Source organism: Aspergillus multicolor (genome assembly GCF_047715735.1).
Source record: "Aspergillus multicolor strain CBS 133.54 unplaced genomic scaffold BDW74scaffold_40, whole genome shotgun sequence".
In the NCBI taxonomy this organism is placed as follows: Eukaryota; Fungi; Ascomycota; class Eurotiomycetes; order Eurotiales; family Aspergillaceae; genus Aspergillus; species Aspergillus multicolor.
Genome location: NW_027395991.1, coordinates 138,666 through 159,092, shown reverse-complemented (window position 1 = coordinate 159,092; position 20,427 = coordinate 138,666). Strand labels below are relative to the sequence as shown.

General features: G+C 54.6%; 7 protein-coding genes across 7 annotated transcripts; 5 read left to right on the top strand and 2 right to left on the bottom strand.

Annotated features, from left to right (window-relative positions):
* Positions 1-241: 241 nt before the first annotated feature.
* On the top strand, positions 242-2,233 carry BDW74DRAFT_170978 (uncharacterized protein; the record flags this gene model as incomplete). The annotated part of the gene is made up of 2 exons (XM_073727241.1): positions 242-319; positions 446-2,233. 2 exons carry the CDS (start codon positions 242-244, stop codon positions 2,231-2,233), a joined length of 1,866 nt encoding a protein of 621 aa, XP_073578939.1.
* A 5,412-nt stretch (positions 2,234-7,645) lies between these two features.
* BDW74DRAFT_182966 (uncharacterized protein) lies at positions 7,646-9,109 on the top strand (the record flags this gene model as incomplete). The annotated part of the gene is made up of 2 exons (XM_073730383.1): positions 7,646-7,990; positions 8,921-9,109. The coding sequence occupies 2 exons, from the start codon at positions 7,646-7,648 to the stop codon at positions 9,107-9,109; spliced, it is 534 nt and encodes a 177-aa protein (XP_073578938.1).
* Positions 9,110-10,062: 953 nt separating this feature from the next.
* Positions 10,063-11,310, bottom strand: BDW74DRAFT_182965 (uncharacterized protein; the record flags this gene model as incomplete). Its single annotated transcript, XM_073730382.1, has 1 exon — positions 10,063-11,310. The coding sequence occupies one exon, from the start codon at positions 11,308-11,310 to the stop codon at positions 10,063-10,065; it is 1,248 nt and encodes a 415-aa protein (XP_073578937.1).
* Positions 11,311-11,344: 34 nt separating this feature from the next.
* On the top strand, positions 11,345-12,693 carry BDW74DRAFT_103098 (PQ-loop repeat-containing protein). Its single transcript, XM_073721551.1, has 5 exons — positions 11,345-11,556; positions 11,604-11,621; positions 11,672-11,875; positions 11,924-12,197; positions 12,277-12,693. Exons 1-5 carry the CDS (start codon positions 11,512-11,514, stop codon positions 12,594-12,596), a joined length of 861 nt encoding a protein of 286 aa, XP_073578936.1. The 5' UTR covers positions 11,345-11,511; the 3' UTR covers positions 12,597-12,693.
* A 3,920-nt stretch (positions 12,694-16,613) lies between these two features.
* On the top strand, positions 16,614-18,228 carry BDW74DRAFT_162288 (uncharacterized protein; the record flags this gene model as incomplete). Its single annotated transcript, XM_073725923.1, has 3 exons — positions 16,614-16,854; positions 16,905-17,008; positions 17,068-18,228. A coding segment is annotated over exon 3 (628 nt), but the record flags the coding sequence as incomplete, so codon positions are not given.
* Positions 16,659-17,229, top strand: BDW74DRAFT_182963 (uncharacterized protein; the record flags this gene model as incomplete). Its single annotated transcript, XM_073730381.1, has 3 exons — positions 16,659-16,854; positions 16,905-17,008; positions 17,068-17,229. 3 exons carry the CDS (start codon positions 16,659-16,661, stop codon positions 17,227-17,229), a joined length of 462 nt encoding a protein of 153 aa, XP_073578935.1.
* An 81-nt stretch (positions 18,229-18,309) lies between the features above and the next one.
* Positions 18,310-20,150, bottom strand: BDW74DRAFT_170975 (acyl-CoA carboxylase subunit beta; the record flags this gene model as incomplete). Its single annotated transcript, XM_073727240.1, has 3 exons — positions 18,310-18,794; positions 18,863-19,448; positions 19,530-20,150. 3 exons carry the CDS (start codon positions 20,148-20,150, stop codon positions 18,310-18,312), a joined length of 1,692 nt encoding a protein of 563 aa, XP_073578933.1.
* Between the last annotated feature and the right edge of the window lie 277 nt (positions 20,151-20,427).

The window sequence follows — 20,427 nt, the reverse complement described above, 5'->3', positions numbered from 1 at the left end:
CAAGGAGGCAAGCAGAGCTCTTGAAACACTCTGTGCGTCACAGCGCACGGCTTCTTGCTACACTTCTATATCATTATACTCTACACTACGCAACACCACGCTTATAAGAAAACAAGCATCATACAATACCTGGCAGGTGTTACAGGTTATACCTATACCTTCACCCTTTACAGAGAGACTCACTTACATACATACAAACAAACTTACCCCCAGTCACAGGTACCAACCACAACCACACAAAATGGCAACCAGCACAGCCCCAGAGCACGACCACGGCAACGACCACGGCAGCGACCTGGGCAAAGCCCCAGCCCCCAATGTCGACCTCGACATCGGCACCAACATCCAAGCAATGGAGTACCTAAAAGCACAAATGCAAGAGCAAGCGGCGCGCGAAGCCGCCGCCCAGCAAAGCCAACAAACCCTTGACACCGAAGCCGCACAGATCGAGGAACTAATCCGGCAAGTCGTCAAGGGCCAGATGCCGGCGCAAGTGGGCATGGACCTGCTGAAGTCAAAGTACATGCGGAGCTACGCGACGAGCCTGTCGCAGGACCAGGAGCTGGCGGCGCTGGCGCACGAGCGGGAGCAGTACATGGCGCAGGTGGAGGAGCTGAACGCGGATAATCAGCAGCTGTACAACGAGATGCAGGAGAACCAGCGGGCGGCGGAGGCGATGCGGGACGCGATGGAGATGCAGGAGGCGCTGAGTGCGAGTGCGCATGCAAATGCGTCAAGCTCGGGGCCCAAGGCGGCGGAGCAGGTCGAGGCATACCGGAAGATCATGCAGCGGGAGCGCGAGCTGGTGGAGCGGTTCAAGGACCACGAGACGCAGTCGGCGCTGCTGGAGCAGCGGCTCGCGGCGGCGGACAGCGTCATCGAGCAGTACAAGGTGCGGCTGGCGGCGCACGACCACGCGAGCGGGCAGTGGGCCGAGAACCTGCAAAAGTACACGGGGTGGCTGTCGAACGAGAACCTGCAACTAAGGCGGCACCTGAACGAGCAGAATGCGCAGCTGCTGGCACAGCGGCAGGCGCAGGCCGCGCGGTGGACGGGGACGGGGACGGGGGAAGGGACTGCCATGACCGGGCTGACGGGTCGGTTCCAGAGCCTGCTGGCCCGGCCGCAGGGGGCGGTGTCGGTGTTGACGACGGGCACGCTGGACGTCGGCATGGACGACGCGTTTGACGTGGACATGCCGATGCCCACTGCCGCGGAGAAGCACAAGACGCCGAGCGGGATCCGGGCCCGCCGCCACATGGGCAAGACCAAGACGGCGGCGAAACGGCCGGGGGCGACGGGGCCGCGAGCCGCGAGGCCGGTGGATAGCAGCAAGGGCGTGTCCGCGCACCGCGCCGCCAGCACGTACCTGCAGTACCGGGACGGACGCAAGGAGAAGAAAGTAGCCATGGGGGCGCTGAAGCCGCGCGGGCGGACGGCCGGGATGTCGCTGTCGCGGGCTCCGGGGCGCAAGCGCACGCGGCTGGGCCAGATGCTCGACCGGACGAAGCGCATCGAGGCCGTAACGGACACGCGGGTGCTGCCACCGATCCCGCGCAGCCTGCGGGTGCGGGCGTCGGCGGAGGCCTACACCAAACGCAACGACCGGGAGCTGTCGTTGCTGATGATGAGCAAGTGGCATGTGGACGAGAAGAAAAAGGACGTCAGCGTCTCGACCGAGGACGAGGGCAACTTTGGCAAGCTGATCACCATCACCAAGGCGGCCGCGCCCTTCATCCCGCGGCCAAAGACCTACGCGGGGCCCAAGTATCTGCCCCGGACCCCCGAAGCACTAACCAAGGACGAGCGCTCGCACTGGTCCAAGGTCACCCAGAACTGGACCATCGGGCCGGCCCAGAAGGCCAAGAGCAAGGGTAAGAACAAGAGTAAGGGCAAGACCAGGGAGGGCAAGAAGCAGGTCCGGTTCGCCGACGTCGACGACATCGAGATCGAGCCGACGCTGCGGCTGCAGCAGACGATGGGCTACGAGTCCCGGCACCAAGACGACAGCTCCTTCCAGTGGAGCCACCTGATCATCGCGATCCTGCTGGTGCTGCTGATGATCTCACACCTGGCGCCGGACGTGCGGGTGTGGAGCTGGCAGAACGCCAATGTGCAGCCCGAAGACATCGTGGCGAGGATGAGAGTGCCCGGCCCGGGCGATGCCAGGGTGCCGGTGATGGACTTTGCGGTGGGCAAGGTGAGTGACGTTGACGCAGGGATATCGGGGTGACCTTTGTAGGCTGGTGATGTCCATGGTAGGTCCAGTAGACTTTACGGTAATGGTTATGACGGTAGAATTGACATTTTGTTGAATTGTGGTCGTTCTGTAGCGGATGGATAGGGTACCTTATAGTAGTTCGTACAGATCCCAATCTACCTATCGAGCCGGTAGTATCTGCAAGTGCCTAGATACTGTGCATTTCACGTGGAGCATGCAGGGTCCAACTCAATCTGCGCTCGGATCCTGCATAGATCCTGTTACACCGCGTCTGCAGACCCTAAGTCGACGTCGTCATATCTATTGGGACTTCCTATTCAAGGATAGTGGGAGGCAGGGGGAAAGGTAGGTAGAAGCGAGAAAGAAATAGATCAGCGCATGCTCGTACTAAACGGCTGGATTGTAGAGGAATCCAGCGTCAGACGCTATTCTACCGCGCTGACTGCAGTCGACCAAGCTGTTGATATAAAGGCGATAAAAATTCGGATTCCCCTTCTCAGTCCCGACTCTCCCGTTGAATCTATTGTCAATTTACTTCTACTTCTTCCTGGAATGCAAGGTGCTCTTGAATAGCATACCTTACCATACTATACCATGCCTTACCATGCCGGGTGCCATGGACCCGGTTCCGCTCTGCATCGAAATCGATGCTTCTGTAGGCTGGGTCGTTGATTAGTTGTATGAGTACTCGAAGTAGTAGTAGCGTGGGGAGCGCACCCCAGTTTACCTCTAGCCCTTCTACCCAACGCCACTTGTCGACGATTCAAAGATATCAAACGCAAGTGCTGGAGAGGGGTTGTGGGGAGGTGCTGGCGATGGCTCGAAGCTGGGTGGTCGGTTAGTATGGAGGGACGAAGTTCTTCAGGGCGTGGGCAAAAGCGACGGCAGAGGTATTATAGGGATTGTCCGGGAAAGCTGGAAGCAGGGGGAACGAGTTGGAACCTCGATCGACTTCCACTACTCCGTACCTAGACTACCGAGCCCTTACCATACCAAAGGCCCTACGAACAAGGGCAGACAGTATGATTATCGTAGACTAATGCCACCATCAACATCAACCTCACAGGGTCTAGGCCTGGCTGGGCCTGGGCATGGGCACAAGCAATCTGGAAGCATAGCTCTCCTGTGACCCGCAGTGCCTATGTGCAGGGTGCAGTGATGTACTTGACTACGATCTGACAACAATGACTATGGTATGGGGACACGAGGTTGATGGGTTAGAACTTGACGAGGAATTGCCTGGCAGTGCGATGAAGCAAAACAACATTGAGATTTTAGATAACATCCACTGTCGCTTTTGCGAGCATCAAGTAAACACTCCAATCAAAGGAGTGTCAAGGGTGGTTCGGATCGCCCACAGACGAACGCTCCTGACCCTCTGCCTCGAATATTCGTTGGCCCCTGTAGCATCTTCAAACCGTAGCCCATCCGTTGGCTGTCAGGGCAGCGGTGATAATAACGCGGCCCACCATTTCACCTTTCAACGGTTCGATGAGACTCCGTCTTGGATCGTTCATCGTGGTTTTCCACACAAACCAGTTATGCTCTAGCTCTTCGAATGTTGTATCATATTTCACCGCCTTTAACTCGCGGAAGCTCTTCATCCACTCGTCAATGGCCTTTTGATTCACGGCCGTGATTAGGACCGAGTGTCCTGGGATGTCTTTCAAGTCCTGGTACTTCGGATCTTTGCCCGTCTATGCAAGTTAGCATGCGCTGAGCACAAACCCAACTAGCGTAGATGAAGGTGGTCATATAGTGTCTACAATAACGTAGGCATAGATGGGCTTGACGGAAGACTCGAGTTTGGAGGCCATGATGTGGTATAGGTAAAGAAGATGAAAGGACGACGGAAAGTGCTGCATGATGGAGCGAAAAATACGTAGAAGTAGACAGGGACTATGAAGACCGATGGCCTTTTATGTTCACCGTCCATCCCACCGAGCCTAGACCGGTCCTGCTCTGGTTCTTCCCAGTCCTCCCACCCCGCGTCTGACACAAAGAAGCTCAAATCTCCCCTCCACTCTGATTCAAAGATTCAATCACATGTGCCGTGGCAATGGCGTCAATACGAAGCCAGCCGAGTGAATCAGCAAAATAATACCCTCCTGCTATTGTTACTCACTTGGAACCACCGCAGGGGTAAGCCGCGTATCGGCCAAAATTTGGGTTTGGCGTCTTGCCATCCCGGGCAGCTCAGACACTGACAAAGACCGGCCGAGGATGGAGGCGCTGGTATGTAACGGTGTAGTTTGGCGCTATATGCCGTCTTTGTTCGTTGAGATCGGGCGCAATTGGACCTCCAACCCGTGGAACCACGATCTCGTTGCCGGGATGGATCCAGGGAGCCACAGCGAAGTTGGCACCGGGCTGGGCTGGGATGACACGACCTGTTATCAGCTAGGCATTGAGACAGGCATGAAATAGGGCCGTTCTCGACCACTAGGCTAAAGTGATTAATCCATAGGTACGCTACGTCTAGCGGGTGACGCCTGGAGAGCACGATCTCATCGAAGGGCAGTACGAGCTCCAAGCACGAAGTGATGTCCGAGCAAGCTCAATCCGGTTCTTTCGTCGACTCTCGCGGCTCTAGAATTTTGGTGTAGCGGGTTCTTCCCCTAGGTGGGCTTGTAGAGCGAAGCGCCCTTCCGTACGAAGCTCCCTCCCACCAAAGTGGCCGGGCTGTTATTCAAACAGGGGCAGCTTGGTTGAGACTGAGATATACGAGCCGACAACCCCATCTTGGTCCAACGATGCCTCCAGCGCCGCCCGTTCTTTGTTCTTCGGATGGAGGGTAGAGGATGACCATGACAGCGATAACGTAATTCACGGGTCGCTCGCGCATCACGGGTCGCTCGCGCATCACGGGTCGCTCGCGCATCACGGGTCGCTCGCGCACCGCCCAAAAAGTTGTCGCGTTTTCACCACCTCTTTCTTCTACCAACCACCATGCCTCCAAATCGAAAGAAAACTCGTTAAGAATTAATTAAGCAAGAGGGTTAACTTTAACTTGCAATTTAAAAGTTAGAAAATGGAGAAATTCGCAGTATTTATGGTGTAGCAGTAGCTAATAATGTCCCACCTGGAACCCTCTGCAATCGCGTTAAGGGCCGCCAATTTTAATTAAAATACCGCAACCATAACCTCAAACTCTCTGAAATTTAAGAGGAGACTTTAATAAAGTGGATTTTATTATAAGACAGGCGTGGAGTCCCTTCACAACCTGTACACGTACGAGAGATGGCCAATATCATCCTCCATACTGATGACCCCCTTGGGTCTACTTCAGTGGGTAAAAACTGGGTTACCTAGTTTATTAAACGCTGTCCAGAGGTCCGCTGTCGCTTTGCCAGGAAATATTATTATACAAGGGCTAAATGTGAGGATTTAAAGCTTATACAAGAGTGGTTTCATACCCTATAAGCAGTACGGGAGGAGTTTGGAATACTTGACAAGGATATCTTTAACTTTAATAAAACAGGCTTTGTAATGGGAATTATTTCTACTATAAAAGTTATGACAAGAGCCAACATGCCTGGAAAGCCTTATCTTATACAGCCAGGCCAGCGCGAGTGGGTGACAACAATCGAGTGTATCAACTCCATGGGGTGGTGTATTCCCTCCACTATTATTTTCAAAGGAAAAGTTTATATAAAAGGATGGTTTGCCGAATACAACCTCCCACATGACTGGCATATTAAATTAAGTCCAAATAGCTAGACTAATAATAATATTGGCCTGCGGTGGCTCCAAGAAGTCTTTATTCCTGCTATAAATACTTAAAAAGTCAGCCGATATAGACTTCTTATTCTTAACAGCCATGGCAGCCACCTTACACCTGAATTTAACAAGGTTTATAAGGAACATGAAGTTATTCCTATCTACATGCCTCCACACTTATCACACCTCTTGCAGCCTCTTGATGTTGGTTATTTTAGGCCTTTAAAGCGGGCGTATGGTGGCCTGGTTAAGGACAGAATGCAATCCTTGTTTACGCATATTAATAAACTTAACTTCTTATCTAAGTATCTCACTGCTCACCGGGAGGTCTTTAAGCCTCAGAATATCTAAAGCAGCTTCGCTGTAGCTGGAATATACTTATTTTGCCCTGAAAGAGTCCTTGGGAAGCTTAATATTATATTACATACGCCAACACCCCCCCCCTAAGCCACGGGGGGCACTCCACGGCCTCCTCCGCGCTTGCAACGCTGTATACAATCAAGCAATTGCAGAGGCAGGCAGAGTTACTTAAAAAGCTTTTAAAAAAAGGATTAAAAAGTTTATCTACACCTTTAAAACATGCCCTGCAGTAAATTATTAAAGGCGCCCAGATCTTTTTATACAACTCTGCGCAACTGGCACTTGAAAACCATAAACTCCGCACTGCAAATAAGAAAGAGAGGAAGAAGAGGTCATGTTCTAAGCAACAGATAACTCCTACAGGCGGCCTTACTATACAGGAGGGTAGGGAACTCGTGGTAATAAGAAATACTTATTTATATGCAGAGGTAGGGCTGTCTACTAATCCTGCACCTTTAACTTTAGGCGCGCCAAGACGTGCTCCACTAACGTGCTCTTAGTGTCATATTCAGGGGCATACAAGAATAGCATGTTCTGAATGTTGTTAACAGCAAGAAAATTAAAAATATAGACTTTTAGGTAGTTGCGAGAGGCTTTAAGTTGTAGAGCGTAGGCAAAAAGCGGGGCGGTGCGCGAGCGACCCGTGAATTACGTTAATGTCATCCGGCTTTGATGCCTGACGGCGATTGTTGTTGCCTTAGATCCTCTCTGTGGGGTCGCTGGGAACTCAATCCGAGCTACACTTTGCGGAAACAACCCCTCCTGTTTCCATTCCCAAGCTTCTTCGACCCCCGTTGTACTCAGATCTGCTGCACCGTTGCGCCCTTGTGCTGTAATCCATGAGAAGCCGATCTATTTGCCTGGTCCAGTCTCTCATGCGGAACCTTTGACCGCGGGGAAGTTGCGTCCTTGTACGAGCACGAGCAGCGATGGCCCAGCTCTCACTGCCAAGTCACGAGCAAAATACGGAGGGAAACAATCACAACAGACCTTGTGAGAGACGTGCCGTTGATTGATCACGTCCGGAATGGCGATGCTGCCGTCTGCCTTGCTGTCTGGCTGGGTTGGAGAGCCGATCGCTCGACTACCCAGGGACCAGGGTTGGGTTTACGGATTGGTGAGGGTAAGTACATTATACACTGGGAGAAAAGGCTGGCTAACAGTTACAAAAGCAGTAGTCTAGTCTCTGTCACGGATAACCCATCTCCATCTAGCATCATCCCTGCGCGTCTCACCGACTCTTTCCCAGCCAACCTGGCCGTCCGCACTTCGTCGTCTCCTGGTCGTCAATTACCGCTGGAGGAAGATAATCACAGGGTCGTTGGAACTGAGCGCTCAGCCACTATGTTCATGAACAAAGATACAAGGACACCCGCGGGTCGAGAAGCTTCGTTGAAAGTCTGGATACCGCCAGAACTCCTCGGGCGCGTCAGCGCTGTGCAACAGACCAAGCTGCATCGCCGTACCGTAGCCTTGGGTCTCGCCAGCTCTCCTCGCCAGACCATGTACCCACACGACGCACTGCGCCATCTGGTCGCCTGCATATGCTTCCAACGGCTAGGGAACAGCTTGCTTCTGTCACAGCTGAAGCACGACTTTCAGCCTCGGGTTCCCGGGCCAAAATCGAGTTGCCGCCGTTACACAGGATTGACGGCGAAGATTGACGAAGAACCAGGAGTGCGCATGCAGGTGAGCAGTCAAGAGGACTTGAAGACATTACGAACCGCTTCCTGCACCTATCCGCAATTTCGAGCGACTCCGACTCTGTCACGTCTGCAGCAACATCAAGTTCGTCCTTGCATTCCTTCCTTTTCGTACGTTCCGTATGTCAGCCTCTGATCTTTCCACTTTGCCTTTTCGTTTGGGCCCTTCTCCCACCTCTTCATCGGTGTCTATCACTCCGTTTGCAAGCCAATTGCCTTGAAAGCCTGGATTGACAAGCAGATCCAAGATTTTTGCTGCCGCTATGTCGCTTGTTCGTCGTGCGAAAACAATCTTCCGCAGATGATTCATCAGACAAACACCTCACTTCAACGGCCTCCCGACTCAAATGAGATATCCGTCAAGACGCTCGTCGACATGTTTCTCACAACGATCACATCGCTGATGAATAACCTTCTGTCTGCCGCCGTGTTCCTCGACACGGCCGATCGTGGACCTGTAACGCAAGCGGTAACATCCAACGCGCCATCAGACCATGGAGCTTGATTAACAATATTTCTCGTAAGACATTGCCAACAAAAACGGGTGGCGGAGGCTTTCGATTCTAACCAACTCAGGCTATTAGGTATAGTCTAGGACCTAGACTCCAGCAGCTTTCTGTCAGTAAAAACGGAAGCTGATTTGTTCCACCCACACCACTTCCAAACCGGTAGCTCTCCTCGACTCAGTTCTCTTGTATGAGGTTCTGAGATGCCTTCCAGCACCATATTTGTATAGCGTCTACGGCTTGGGGTGAGGATGAGTGAGCTATCGAGAGTGGAAAGCGACTTCAGGACTCTCGGAGTTCGGAAGGCGGCGGTCTTGAGATACAGTCTTGGCCCAGGTAAGACAAAGACGACCTGAGCAAGAGTTTCGAACTACGCATCTTGCTTGTGCTGATGGAGTCATCTGCGATAGTTGTCGACTACCGTTGTTCCTGATGCGAATGCACCCCAGACAATCGATCTCCGCGTCATGGCAAACGCAGCCAGATACTTCATATCCCTAGTGTTGCTGTTCCGCGCAACCCAAGGGCCCTACGATGACCGTCAAGATAACGGTGGAGGGATGCGCTCGATCTGGCTCTCCTATGACAACTCATCATAGGGCTGCGCCTCAGTTGACAAACAGTGAAGTAACTCCTTGTACGGGCCCTAGTTATACTGCGTTCTGGGAGAATGAGGGAAGCTGATTGCAGTGGCTAGGCGACCTTTTCTTCGGCCAGGAGGCCCGGACACCCGACTACTCATGCATCTACCACTTCATTTCGATTTGCAGAACTAATGTGTTGAGCGCTATTTTCCCGGATGCAAGGTATGTTTCTTGGATTGAGTTCCGATGTCCCAGCAGCTAACTATTCGGCGTATCCTTAGTAAGGATTGCAAAATACCACCCTACGAGCGATTCCCGCCACGAGGACAATTTTCAAGCCTTCTGAAATTCTACTTTGGAAAGGATGAGGTGCTTCTGGCGACCGACTCGCGTTTTACAGTCCTCTACGTCTCGCAAGTTGCTGCACATGGGTGGCGGGAAAACCTTCCGTTGGGCGCTTCTTCAAATCAAACTGCAAAAGGTTTCGCCAGTTGACGGGACCTTCGAACAGTGGCCAAATTTGAACGGTTAATTGACGGTTCTTTGCTTCTGCCATTGCTGATGCTTTTTTGTTTGGGAGTGTGCTTGCTCAAAAGCCCTACCAAAGAAGAGCTGAGGGACTGAGATCTATTTTTCTCTCTTTGCCTTCGCCGCTTTTCCATCGACCATTGTTGGAACGCCCTGAGCCGGCTTTCTTCCGCCCGGACTTTGGGAATGGCCATTTTGCGCCGGGCGTCTTTCTGGTCTTCGCCTCGCGGCTGTGGCCACTGCAGGCTAGCGGCTGTAACACTCGTCGATCATGCTCCGCGGATCACTTGAGCGACTCTGGGTTTTCTCCCACAGCATGCCGAGCCTGTTCAGTCTGATTATCATTGGCGCCGACCGTGCGATTGCTCTAAGCCGTAGTTTGCAGGCGCTCCCGGGATGGTAAAGCCATGATTGTTCTCTTGAGACATGGTTCACCAGAATTATGGTTTTGTTATATACTCTGGCAGTGCTGGATATGACGCTTCGTATTTTGGAAGCCCGTTCGCGGCATGCAACTCGCTCAATAGATCGTCGCCAGCGACGGCGTAGACGGGCAGAGCGAAGGCCGCCTTGTAGGACCTGACGCATGGCTTGCGCTCGACGAGGTCGCCAGTTTCTCGGTGAAAAGTATCCTCACCCGCAACGACTTCGAGATGCAGTTGGTGACCGACGGTGATTGCGAGTATGTCGCCGTCATTACCATCTTCGTTGTGGTACGAAGTCGCATTTATGCTGTTGACAGCGTTCGGAAGGTCTACGTGACACGGTATCTCAATCAAACAACCTTCGTCTTCCACTTGACACCTGCCCGCTACCCACCGCCCCGTCTGCTGTCCATGGCATAACTTCCGAGTGCGCTGCTGATGGCATATTATCTCCCGCCGCCCGTTGCCGTTGCCGTTGCCCTGTCTGGCTGAGCAGAGAGATAGAAGTTTGACTGTCTCCTCGACCCGCCATCGCACTTCTTTGGCGACAATGCATCTCACTTCTGAGTTTCGCGCTGCGGGCATGATGGTTGACCTCGCTCGCCATAGTAGGTCATAGCTATGTTGCGCTCTGCTTGTCTTGGCCGCCTGTCTGTACTCCAATTGTGCTGGTTGCGGAGTTATGCGAAGTTCCGTGACCACAGGACTATCAGGGTATGACCGGATATGTGAAATGGGTTCCGGTGCTGCTAGCCGATGTATGTCGATGGGCTTCGATTCTTGTATGCTCGTGGTCGATGCAAAGCGTACTGTCGCTGTAACAATGTAGGACACACTCCCCACCACCGTGTCCGCTGTGGGCGGGATATCGCCGGCGAGGGCCAGGGAAAAGTTGAACGTGCTTTCGTGAGTATCTTGGCTTATTTGGTCTGGAGCATGCCAGATGTTACATGCGGCTATCGTCTGCAATTGTGCTTCGGGTATTCGCGTGGGCAGAGGTTTCGCTTGAGCTTGGGCTCGTGCTGTTTTTCGCTTCCAGATACGCCAGCTCTTGCTGCCTCTGCCCTCTTCCAGACCTGGGCCTCGTGGAATCGGTACTTTTGGCCTCACTAGTCGTGCTAACTCGATCACGATCTCGGGGTAAACTGTGCTTGGACGGATAAGCGACGTTATAGAGATTGAGCCTGGAATAGGCGCGTTGGTCTCGCCGCTGACGAGAAGATGGGTATCTGGAACGGTCAACCGCACACTCAAGTTGTTCATTGCGGCGAAGATGATTGCAAACTCGTCATGCGATGCCCTCTCCTCTTATGTCGACCGTCATGAGTGCCTAGGGCTTTGTCCGAAAGGGGCAGCCAAGCCTCTAGCGTGGGCTGTTCCTGGTGGGGACTTGATCTCCTTGCGCTGCGCTCTTCTGACGACAACCTTTCCCTGTAGCCAGTTCGACCGCTCCTAGGCACAACCATGGACGTCCCCATCGCCGCCAATATCCTCGGCACCACCGGTGCAGTGAGTCAGTCCGCCTTATCCCATTATCCCGTATCTGACAACGACAGGTTTGCTGGTCCGTCCAGGTACCGATCTCTCTGAGCCCTACGCTATTGACTTCGTTGATCTCGCCCAGCTTCTCCCTCAGATCGTCATTAACTACCGCCGCCATGACACCGAAGGCTTGCAAGCCTCCATGATGCTGCTCTGGGCAATCGCGGGCGTTCCGCTGGGCGTCTACAACATCGTCTCAGAGCTGAACGTCGCGCTCCGAATACAAGCCCAGATCCTCACGTTTTTGAGTCTGGTGACGTGGGCGCAGTGCCTTTACTATGGAAAGGTAAAATAGCCCACCAACTCAGAACACAGTGATGCTGAAACAGTGCAGAAATACGCGCTCGGAAATTGCGCCGCTGCCGCCACGGCTTTACTCCTCCTCCTCGGCGCGATCGAGACAGGTTTGATCTTCGCTCTACGTGAAGCAAAGTCCCGCGACTTATCCTGGCCGCTGACGCTCATGGCCATCCTGAGCGCCTGCTTTCTTGCCGCGGGAGTGCTCCGCCATTACTGGGACATCTATGTCCATCGCACAGTCCGCGGAATCAGCTTCATCTTTGTAGCGATCGATGCAGCGGGAGATCTATTCTCGCTGGTTTCGGTGGGTACGTGCCCGATTCCTCTTCTCGTCTCCTTTTCCTTCTTCTTAAAACCTCGACTGATGGTGATGTTGGCGCTTTGTAGTCTTCGAGCCGCGCCTCGATATCCTGGCGATGGTCATCTACGGCACCGAGCTGGCACTGTGGACTGGGGTAGGTGTTTGCGGTCTCGTCTTCAATTTCCGGCCGTGGGTTATGGAGAGGCGACGGGCGGAGAACGATCGTTGGAGAAGGGGAAGGGAGGAGCACGAATCACCCGCGACGGATGTATCGGTATCGCTTCATCACATGCCGTCTTCGACTTCGGTCTTTCGGACTGCGTCTGGTTCTGCGGAGGGCGGGATCGTGGCTTTAAGGAGGGTACAGCAGCGGGTGGGCCAAGGCGCAAGCACGGCCGCGATCTAATACCATGCGGAGTGTGGACGTGATGTAGAGAAATTTCATCACGGGATCCGCGCAGACCCAGATGCCTTGCAACACGGCGGGCTTGAGCTGGGCGGAGCGGAACCAGCGTAGGGCAGGCTGGGGCGTTCCTCCAGACAACCGGGTCACCCTTCTCGTGCGACGACGCGTCCTTGCCGTCCAGAGGTCGCCAGGCTTATTCCCACTTCTGACGTGGCCGTGGCGATTGAGCAACTCGAAACAGTAGCAACTGCCAAACACCAGTGCTGCTGGAGTTAATTGTAAATCTGCATGGCGCGTCCTCGCCAGGAGCGACTGAGGGCGTGATGGTGTCGAGATGGTGGACTGGGTAGGTTTGGTGAGTAGGGGAGTTCGGAGTTGCTCGTCTGTCTGGCCATTTGTTCGCTTGGGCTGCCAGCAGACCGGTCCGGCCCAGGTTCCAGTACCGAATGCCAGAAATCCCGACGTATCTAAATTCAAGCTCCAGTGTAGATCTCTGTAAGACGCAACGCATGATTGGGATTAAGGCTTCGTTGTCCTCCGCCATCCCGGTCCCCGTGATTTCACCTTGGTAGAGCACCGAGCCAACAATCGTGCGGGAGTTGTCGCTTGCGGGCTGGCGGACGATCTCACAAGCGCTTTCAGCACCGGCCGATCGCTACCTCCAGAGGAAACCTGGCTCGATGGAAAGTACATGGTCGAGAAAGACAGAATTCCAGAACCCTCTCTCGATGTCGCATCAATTTTCCCGTCCGATGGTGAGGAGGATGGTTCGGCCCTCCCAATTGGTTTCTTCATATTGGGCGACGAGATGCAGTGTCAGGTCTACAAGGCGGCGCCATGTTTGCGCTGTCCATCGGGGACATTACTAGGATGGGTTTGGTGAGCAAAATGGACTCAATCGTCAAATATCGAAAGTACATAGGACCAGATTCGTATGCAATACTACCAACAACGGAGCAATGTTACCATCCGCCACAAACAAACTATCTATCGTTTCTTACCCACATTGACAGTAGATAGACACAACTACACCACCCCGAACGCAAAGGCCAATACAAGCCCAATGCATGTTAACCGGGCAGTATAATGCTGCGCCACTTGCCTTCGATCCTCCAAGAAGTCCATCAAGCTTGTCGCTGGATGCATGCGCCCATACGCCTGCAGCACCTTCAGACGCGAACCATAAACGGGGCGCGGCAAGAACTGACGTGATGATCAAGGGCGAAGGGATAACACTAATCAGGCCTGGCGCCTCTAAACCAGTGAGAATTGAGCTGCTCCAATCGATCTACTTGCGCGGACTGGGGCAATGCTAACCAACTCCTGCCAAGATCTTACGGAGCAAACGAGTGTCTTAAGTACTATTACCGCGAAGTGGCAGAACAATGAATACCGAGAGAATGACTCGAAGGGAACCCCCGAAAAAAAGACTCGAAAAGAAGATCCGAAACCCTCACAGAGTGACTTGGGGACAGCTTGGTTGGCGTACAGTCAGCGTACGCGTAGCCTGCAACCTCCAGAGTCAGGCTGGGCTTCGTCAGGCTGGGCTTCGTCGGGGCCGGTTGCGAAGATCTGGATGAATACGATCTGGATGAATAGAGTTCACCACGTCCAGAATATGTTGCTTCTACCATCGGCGGGCTGATCTTCGGTTTGCCTAGGGCCGGTTGCGAAAACCTGGGTGATAAGATCGCACCATGTCCAAAGTCCTGCCGCATTCAACGGAATGTTATCCTCAAGAAATCCCCAGATTTCCGGAGGGAATCTGTCCATCTTCGGAGCATACTTGCTCTGAAGTCGGTCATACGCGCACACTCCGGGGTATTGGTTGGCGTTGGCTTCCGTCACGCCGAAAAGCCTTTCGATGGCTGCAAGACTCTCACCCTATTATCATCGACCGTGGATCAGTATAGTGTTCCTTTTTATGGACGCAATGATGGCTGACTTACCCGAGTACCGTCGTTCAACAAAAATTCGTTGACAGCCGCGTGTTCTAGGCCCGTTCGACCAGACACACAAACCCAAAGTGTCCTTCAGCCACTTTCCCATCCCAGCCCGGTACCCTTGATTGCCATCAGTGCTATCTCCCGACGTCTGACTCCCATTGAAGAGCCGCTGGATTATTCGCCACATGACGCAAGGCGGAGCTAGACAGAACGGGCGATCTCTGATGCCGAAAGCCGCCTCAAAAGCTTGTGGTACAGGCTGCTTACCGTGAAGACGCAATAGATTCGATCGTGGTGTTGGATACGGCTTAGATAGAAAAGAAGGAAAGGACCCAGATGGCTAGGAGAAATTCGCTTCGGCGCTGAGGGATCAACTGATGATGGGAGAGAAGTCAGAGGAGGCGCGGAAGGTAGGGGTTTTTAACGAGCGAGCAGACTGCGATCGGTATAGAAGAGTGGAAAGGATCCTTTTTGATCGGGTTCTGGCCTGGCTTTGACTTGGCTCTTGTCTTTGTGGACGGTGTTGTGTTTGGCTTGGCGGGGCGGTGTTCGAGAGGAAGGGGTTGTTGGATGGTGCTGGTTGGGTTTGTGTTTGTGGGAGACTCGAGGGGAGAGGCGGGTCAGACTGGAGAGGAGTGATGAGGATGAGAAGGAAACGGCACACTTCGAGGCGGGATTTTATAGACGGGGTGGGAAAGGGAATTCACTCTTCAGAGAGAGGGCGGCGAGGCTTCTAGGTAGTAACTCGGCAGAGTGAGTGTGTCTACGGTATTCACTACCTATCGCACTGCGCCATCGCGGTGAATGGCTGGCTCAAGGGGGCCAGGGCAGAGGAGCACTGCTCCGACATATTCAACAGTCCTCGGGACAAACATCAAAGCTCCTTCGATACCAACTGAGCCAGGGGCAATGGTCAACTCTCTACGTATTGCCAGAGTGACGAAGATGCCGGCTTACTACCACTACCCACAGACGAGTACACTACCCCAGCTAATTGTTGGCTTGTTCGAGAGTCTGGCTCTAGATCTCCCCCATCTGGGCCTTTGACCAAAAACGTAAGGTCCTGCCGCTCCGATCCTTCACTGCTTGAACGTAGATACGCATGTGGGCTGATTGATAGGTACCTTTCTGACAGCACACGAAGATGAGGACTTGAAACATAGGTTAGGGTAGACGCCGCTGGAGTGGGAGCTGGGGACCATCGGTCGTCATGACTCTGAGACATCATTATTCCCGCTGAAGAAAGCCACCCCGATACCCCGCGGCGTTCTTCCAAATGCCCCACCGCCCCTGGACAAAGAAACCTACGTCGCTGGGGACCGGTCGGTACTCCACGGCAGCGCCTCCTTGCGCGGACGGACCCAGTGGTTGAATGCTCGATCTAGAATGTCCGATCCAGCGGTGAAGAGATGCGCCTCCGACCCAGCCCCGACCAGACCAACGCCCCTCAGGAAGCCCTTTGAGCTATCCCCGCCCGTCGGCTCTCTGCCGCTGCCTGCCTGCTCGTTTTGCGAACAAAGACCGACCACGCCACCGCTCTCTCGCCTATGTTTGCTGGAAGCCCAAGCGCAGCACCAAAGTAGGATTCTGGAAATCCTTGATCCCACGTTACTAGCTGCAGGAACATCGCACATCTGCGGGGTAGCGCTGTACTGTAGCACTGTGGCGCGTCGTTGCTGCCAAGCTTTCTCGCACGCCCCTGCCAGCGGAGCCAATCATCGCTGGTACTGGTACTGGTACCGTACCGATACAGGCCCTGGTACTGGTCGGCGGAGCGGGGCCGATCTTAGGTTGTTCTCAACCGGAGCTCCCGCAGTGGAAAACAACGAATACATACTGTTTCCGAACACTCATACGGAGTGCTCCTGTCATTCTCGTCATGATCGAAATGATACGAGCTCATCGCTTCCCCTTGCTGGGCAAGAGTGCCGACTGCGACGGCCGTCCTACCTACGTAGAGTCCTAGGTTGTTTGCGCCTGCAACAAGCGCTGGTCAGGTGGTGTCAGCAGTGACGTCACTGCTCTGCTCGTCAACAGAACACCAACACTAGGTAACTTTCATCTTCTTCGCCATCATCATCATCATCATCATCATCATCATCATCATCATCTCGAAATGGAGAAACAAGCAGCAGACCGCAAACCAGCAGACGCCCACCTTGACCCTTCCGTCACCAGCCGCTTCGATAACGGCAACGACCGCGACCGCGCCTACGACACCGGCTTCAAATACCAGATCCCCGAGGCGCAGAACCCGCAAGGGCCAAATCCCAGCCCCGGATACCAGCACCCCAGCTCCATCGGCGCTGACAGTACGCCTCTCCCCTTCTCTCCTCTCGAACCCATCCATTAATCTTCCCAGCTAACAAGATCGCGCCAGAACCCAACTCCACCCCCAGTCGCTCAGGCGCCGACATGGGCGAGCGCGTCGGCAGCGGGGTGCGCGGGGTCTTTGCATCGATTCACGTACGTCCGGCGCTTCTACGCATCTATGCCATGTCAGGATAGCACTAACAACGACCCAGGGCGCCGGCGAGTGGTTGCGCGGCGGCATCAACGCGGCCGTCGACCGCACCTTTGGTAGCGAGGACGGGGTCGCGCAGAACGAGGCGATCTCGCGGGCCGGACAGGAGGAGATTCGCTCGGGGCGGTTTAGTCGGGATGCGCATGAGGGGTGGCGGAAGTAGTTGGCTTGTTCTATTATGGCTGGGATTGCTTTGTGCCGCGGCGTGGTGTGGTGCGTTACATTGCGTTGCGTTGTGTTTTCGCGTTGCGTCCCTTTACGAACAGTCCATGTCTTATCGTTGCTCTTAGCGTTCCTTGAGGATACCAGTTTGCTTGATACCAATGCGTTATTGTTTAATGCCTCTTATTACTTTTTACTGTCTTGGTGTCTTTGGCATGGCGCGGGATTACCTAGGTATCGATTGGCTAATGGCAGAGCTGGCAGGTTGGTTCCCGGGCGTAGACTAGACACGACTTCGTCTCTGCCTTCTTCTCTCTCCTCTTTTTCTCGAGGGGGTCCAAGGATATCTCGCTACCAACCCATGGCAATCAATCTCTACCTTTATCTTGGGTACTTCACCGTCCCCACTGTGCCTAATCTGAAGCACCTCTCGTCGTCTTCAGCCAGTTCCGGACTTTTACAAGGGGCTCGACTGGGTGATTCTGGACTACTCGTCCCGTCTTACGAGGCCATAGGCCTACCTCCCCCCCTCCCCCCACCCTCGACAGACCCTGACCACTGGGACCTTGGACCGGGCTTGTCTGTCTTCCGGAACCGTCCGTTGCGCGGGTGCTGGGCGCGGGTGCTCGTTGAGCTACCGTTGAGGTGAGGTAGAGGTGGAGGTCGAGCTGATCCAGACGGAAACAAAGACACAAAGATGAGATGCTACTCCGGCTGCAGCCCGCAAGTGAACCCAAGCCGTCGACGAGGCGGGCGTTGTTGGCCGGGGTTTGAAGTTGGGAGGACCGTAAGCCATAAGCTATGGATGGAGCAAGCGGGCTTTCACAGGGCAACTGTATCTGAACATTCCTTGCGAGGATGTGCAGTAACTATGAGAAAGCCTTTTATGGCCTTGAGGCTGGTCATTGGATCGGGAGATTGCACCAGAAAATGAGCTACCAGACACACAGGTATCGGTGAGACAAAGATCTACAAGATAGAAGAGCTTAATAGAGCCAGATCCCAGATGAAGAACAGCCCGCCGCGGAGTTCATCATCACCTACAACAAGCTGATTATCATCCATTGACTAATATATCGCATCAGCTAAAAGAGGGCACCACCTTCCCCGCCGCCCTCTCCGCCAGCCTCACCGGCATAAGCACCTCATACACATGCCTCACCCAGCTACAAACAACGGCCCTCGTCCTTACGGGATCCACAATCTCCTCGACGCCAAAGGCATTCGCCGTGCGCACGGGGTTCATCAGCCGCCGGTACTCCTCCTCCAGCTGGACATACCGCTCCTTCTTGCCACCGGCACCCTGTCTCTCCGCCTCCCGCAGCTCGTGCCGATGCGCGACTTCAATACCGCCCTCCAGCGGCAGGGATCCCCACGTCGCCGACGGCCAGGCGATCTGCACGTGTGGATCCCTCGCGCCGAGCATGACGCCGCCCGCGACACCGAACGCGCGGCGCACGATCACGCTGAAGAGCGGCGTTGTGCTGGCGAAGTAGGCCTTTGCGAGCTCGACGCCCCAGCGCATTGTGGCCGTTCGCTCGGCGGTTGTGCCGATTGCGTAGCCGGCTAGTATAATATCAACACAGATTAGCACTGACTAAATGAAATGGGAGGGATAGGAAAGAGCTACGTACGGACATCGACAAACTGCAGCACGGGCAGGTTCATCACGTCGCAGAGCTTCAGGTGCCGCGCGAGCTTCTGGGCTCCCGATGCGTCCAGCGCGCCGCCATTCACCTCGCAGTTCGACGAAATGATACCCACCGGGTGACCTCCCAGCCGCGCCAACCCCGCAACAGCAGTTCGGCCCCAGAGGGCCCCGATCTCGAAGAACGAGGCCCTGTCAACGACGGCGTCGATGATAGTCCGCGGGTTGTACATGCGCGTCTGTTTGCGCGGGATAATGGCGCGGAGGGCCTCGTCGCCTCTGTCCTCGGGGTCCGTGCAGGGGAGGACAGGCGGGGCATTGGATCTGCCGCAGTTGGGGAGGTAGGCGAGCACGGCGCGCAGCTGCGCGAAGCACTCCGCCTCGTTGGCGGCCATGTTGTCGATTGTGCCGTTTGCACAGTGGATCAGCGGGCCGCCGAGGGCTTGGAAGGAGAGGCCCTCTTCGAAGGTGGCGTTCTTGACGACGTCCGGGCCCGCGTTGAAGAGGGAGCCCACGTCGCCGGCCATGACGGAGAAATGGCATGCCGTGACCCTGGCGGCGCCGAGGCCGATCTACCCAGTCGTGTTAGTATCGTAGGCAGGTAAGGTTAAGGTGGAGAGGAGAAGGGCTGGTAGGGTGAGAAGAATGCATACCGCGGGTCCCAGGACCGCACCGAGGTTCGGGATCCCATCGTTCAGCTGCTGGATGACTTGGTGAAACATCGGGACGTAGGGGAGGTAGCTCCAGCCTTCTTTCCGGATGGTCGTGACACTTCCGCCACCGGAACTTCCATCAACAAGCTTAACCACCGGCACCTTCAGCGCAAGCGCCAGTTTCTCGACGTAGAGCGTCTTCCCCGCCGACGCCCCGTCCGCATGTCCACTCCGAATAGCGAAATCATCCGCCGTCACAAGCACGCGGCGTCCGTTGAGCGATCCAAACCCCTGGACATTATTACTCGGCGTGAATGACACGGGCTTCTCGCGCATCGGCCCCGTCTTCTCCCATTGCACGGTACCGGACAATGAGCCGATTTCCTCGAAACTGTCCGCATCCAGCAGCTGCTCGAGGCGCTCGCGCACCCACAGCTTGCCGGCTTGCTTTTGGCGGATGTAGCCGCGGCGCGTTTGGTCGGGTGTTGCGGCGATGCGGCGTAGGGTGCGGATTTGGTCCAGGACGTCAGCGTAGTCGGCGGGGAGGGTTAGATGGGAGGAAACTTGGCGGAGGCGGGTCTTTGCTGATGCCGGCGTGTTGGTGTCGCTTTCGTCTGGCATTGTTGGTTGCAATATACTCTGAGGTCTGTTTGTATAGTGTGGATAGATGAGGATATCGTGTTTCCCATTGTTGTGTATCTTCTCCTCATGAGGGGTACATAATGCAGGTGCCGAGTACCGAGGATACCCTACCCTAGGAACAGCCAGGACATAGGTATCATCAAGCCTCAACGCCAGAACACCATATGCAACTTTTCAGACATGATATGTAAAGTAATGTAAGATGTCAACCGCACGCCCAATACAGCGTCTGCTAGTCGCAAACAGGTACTAACTA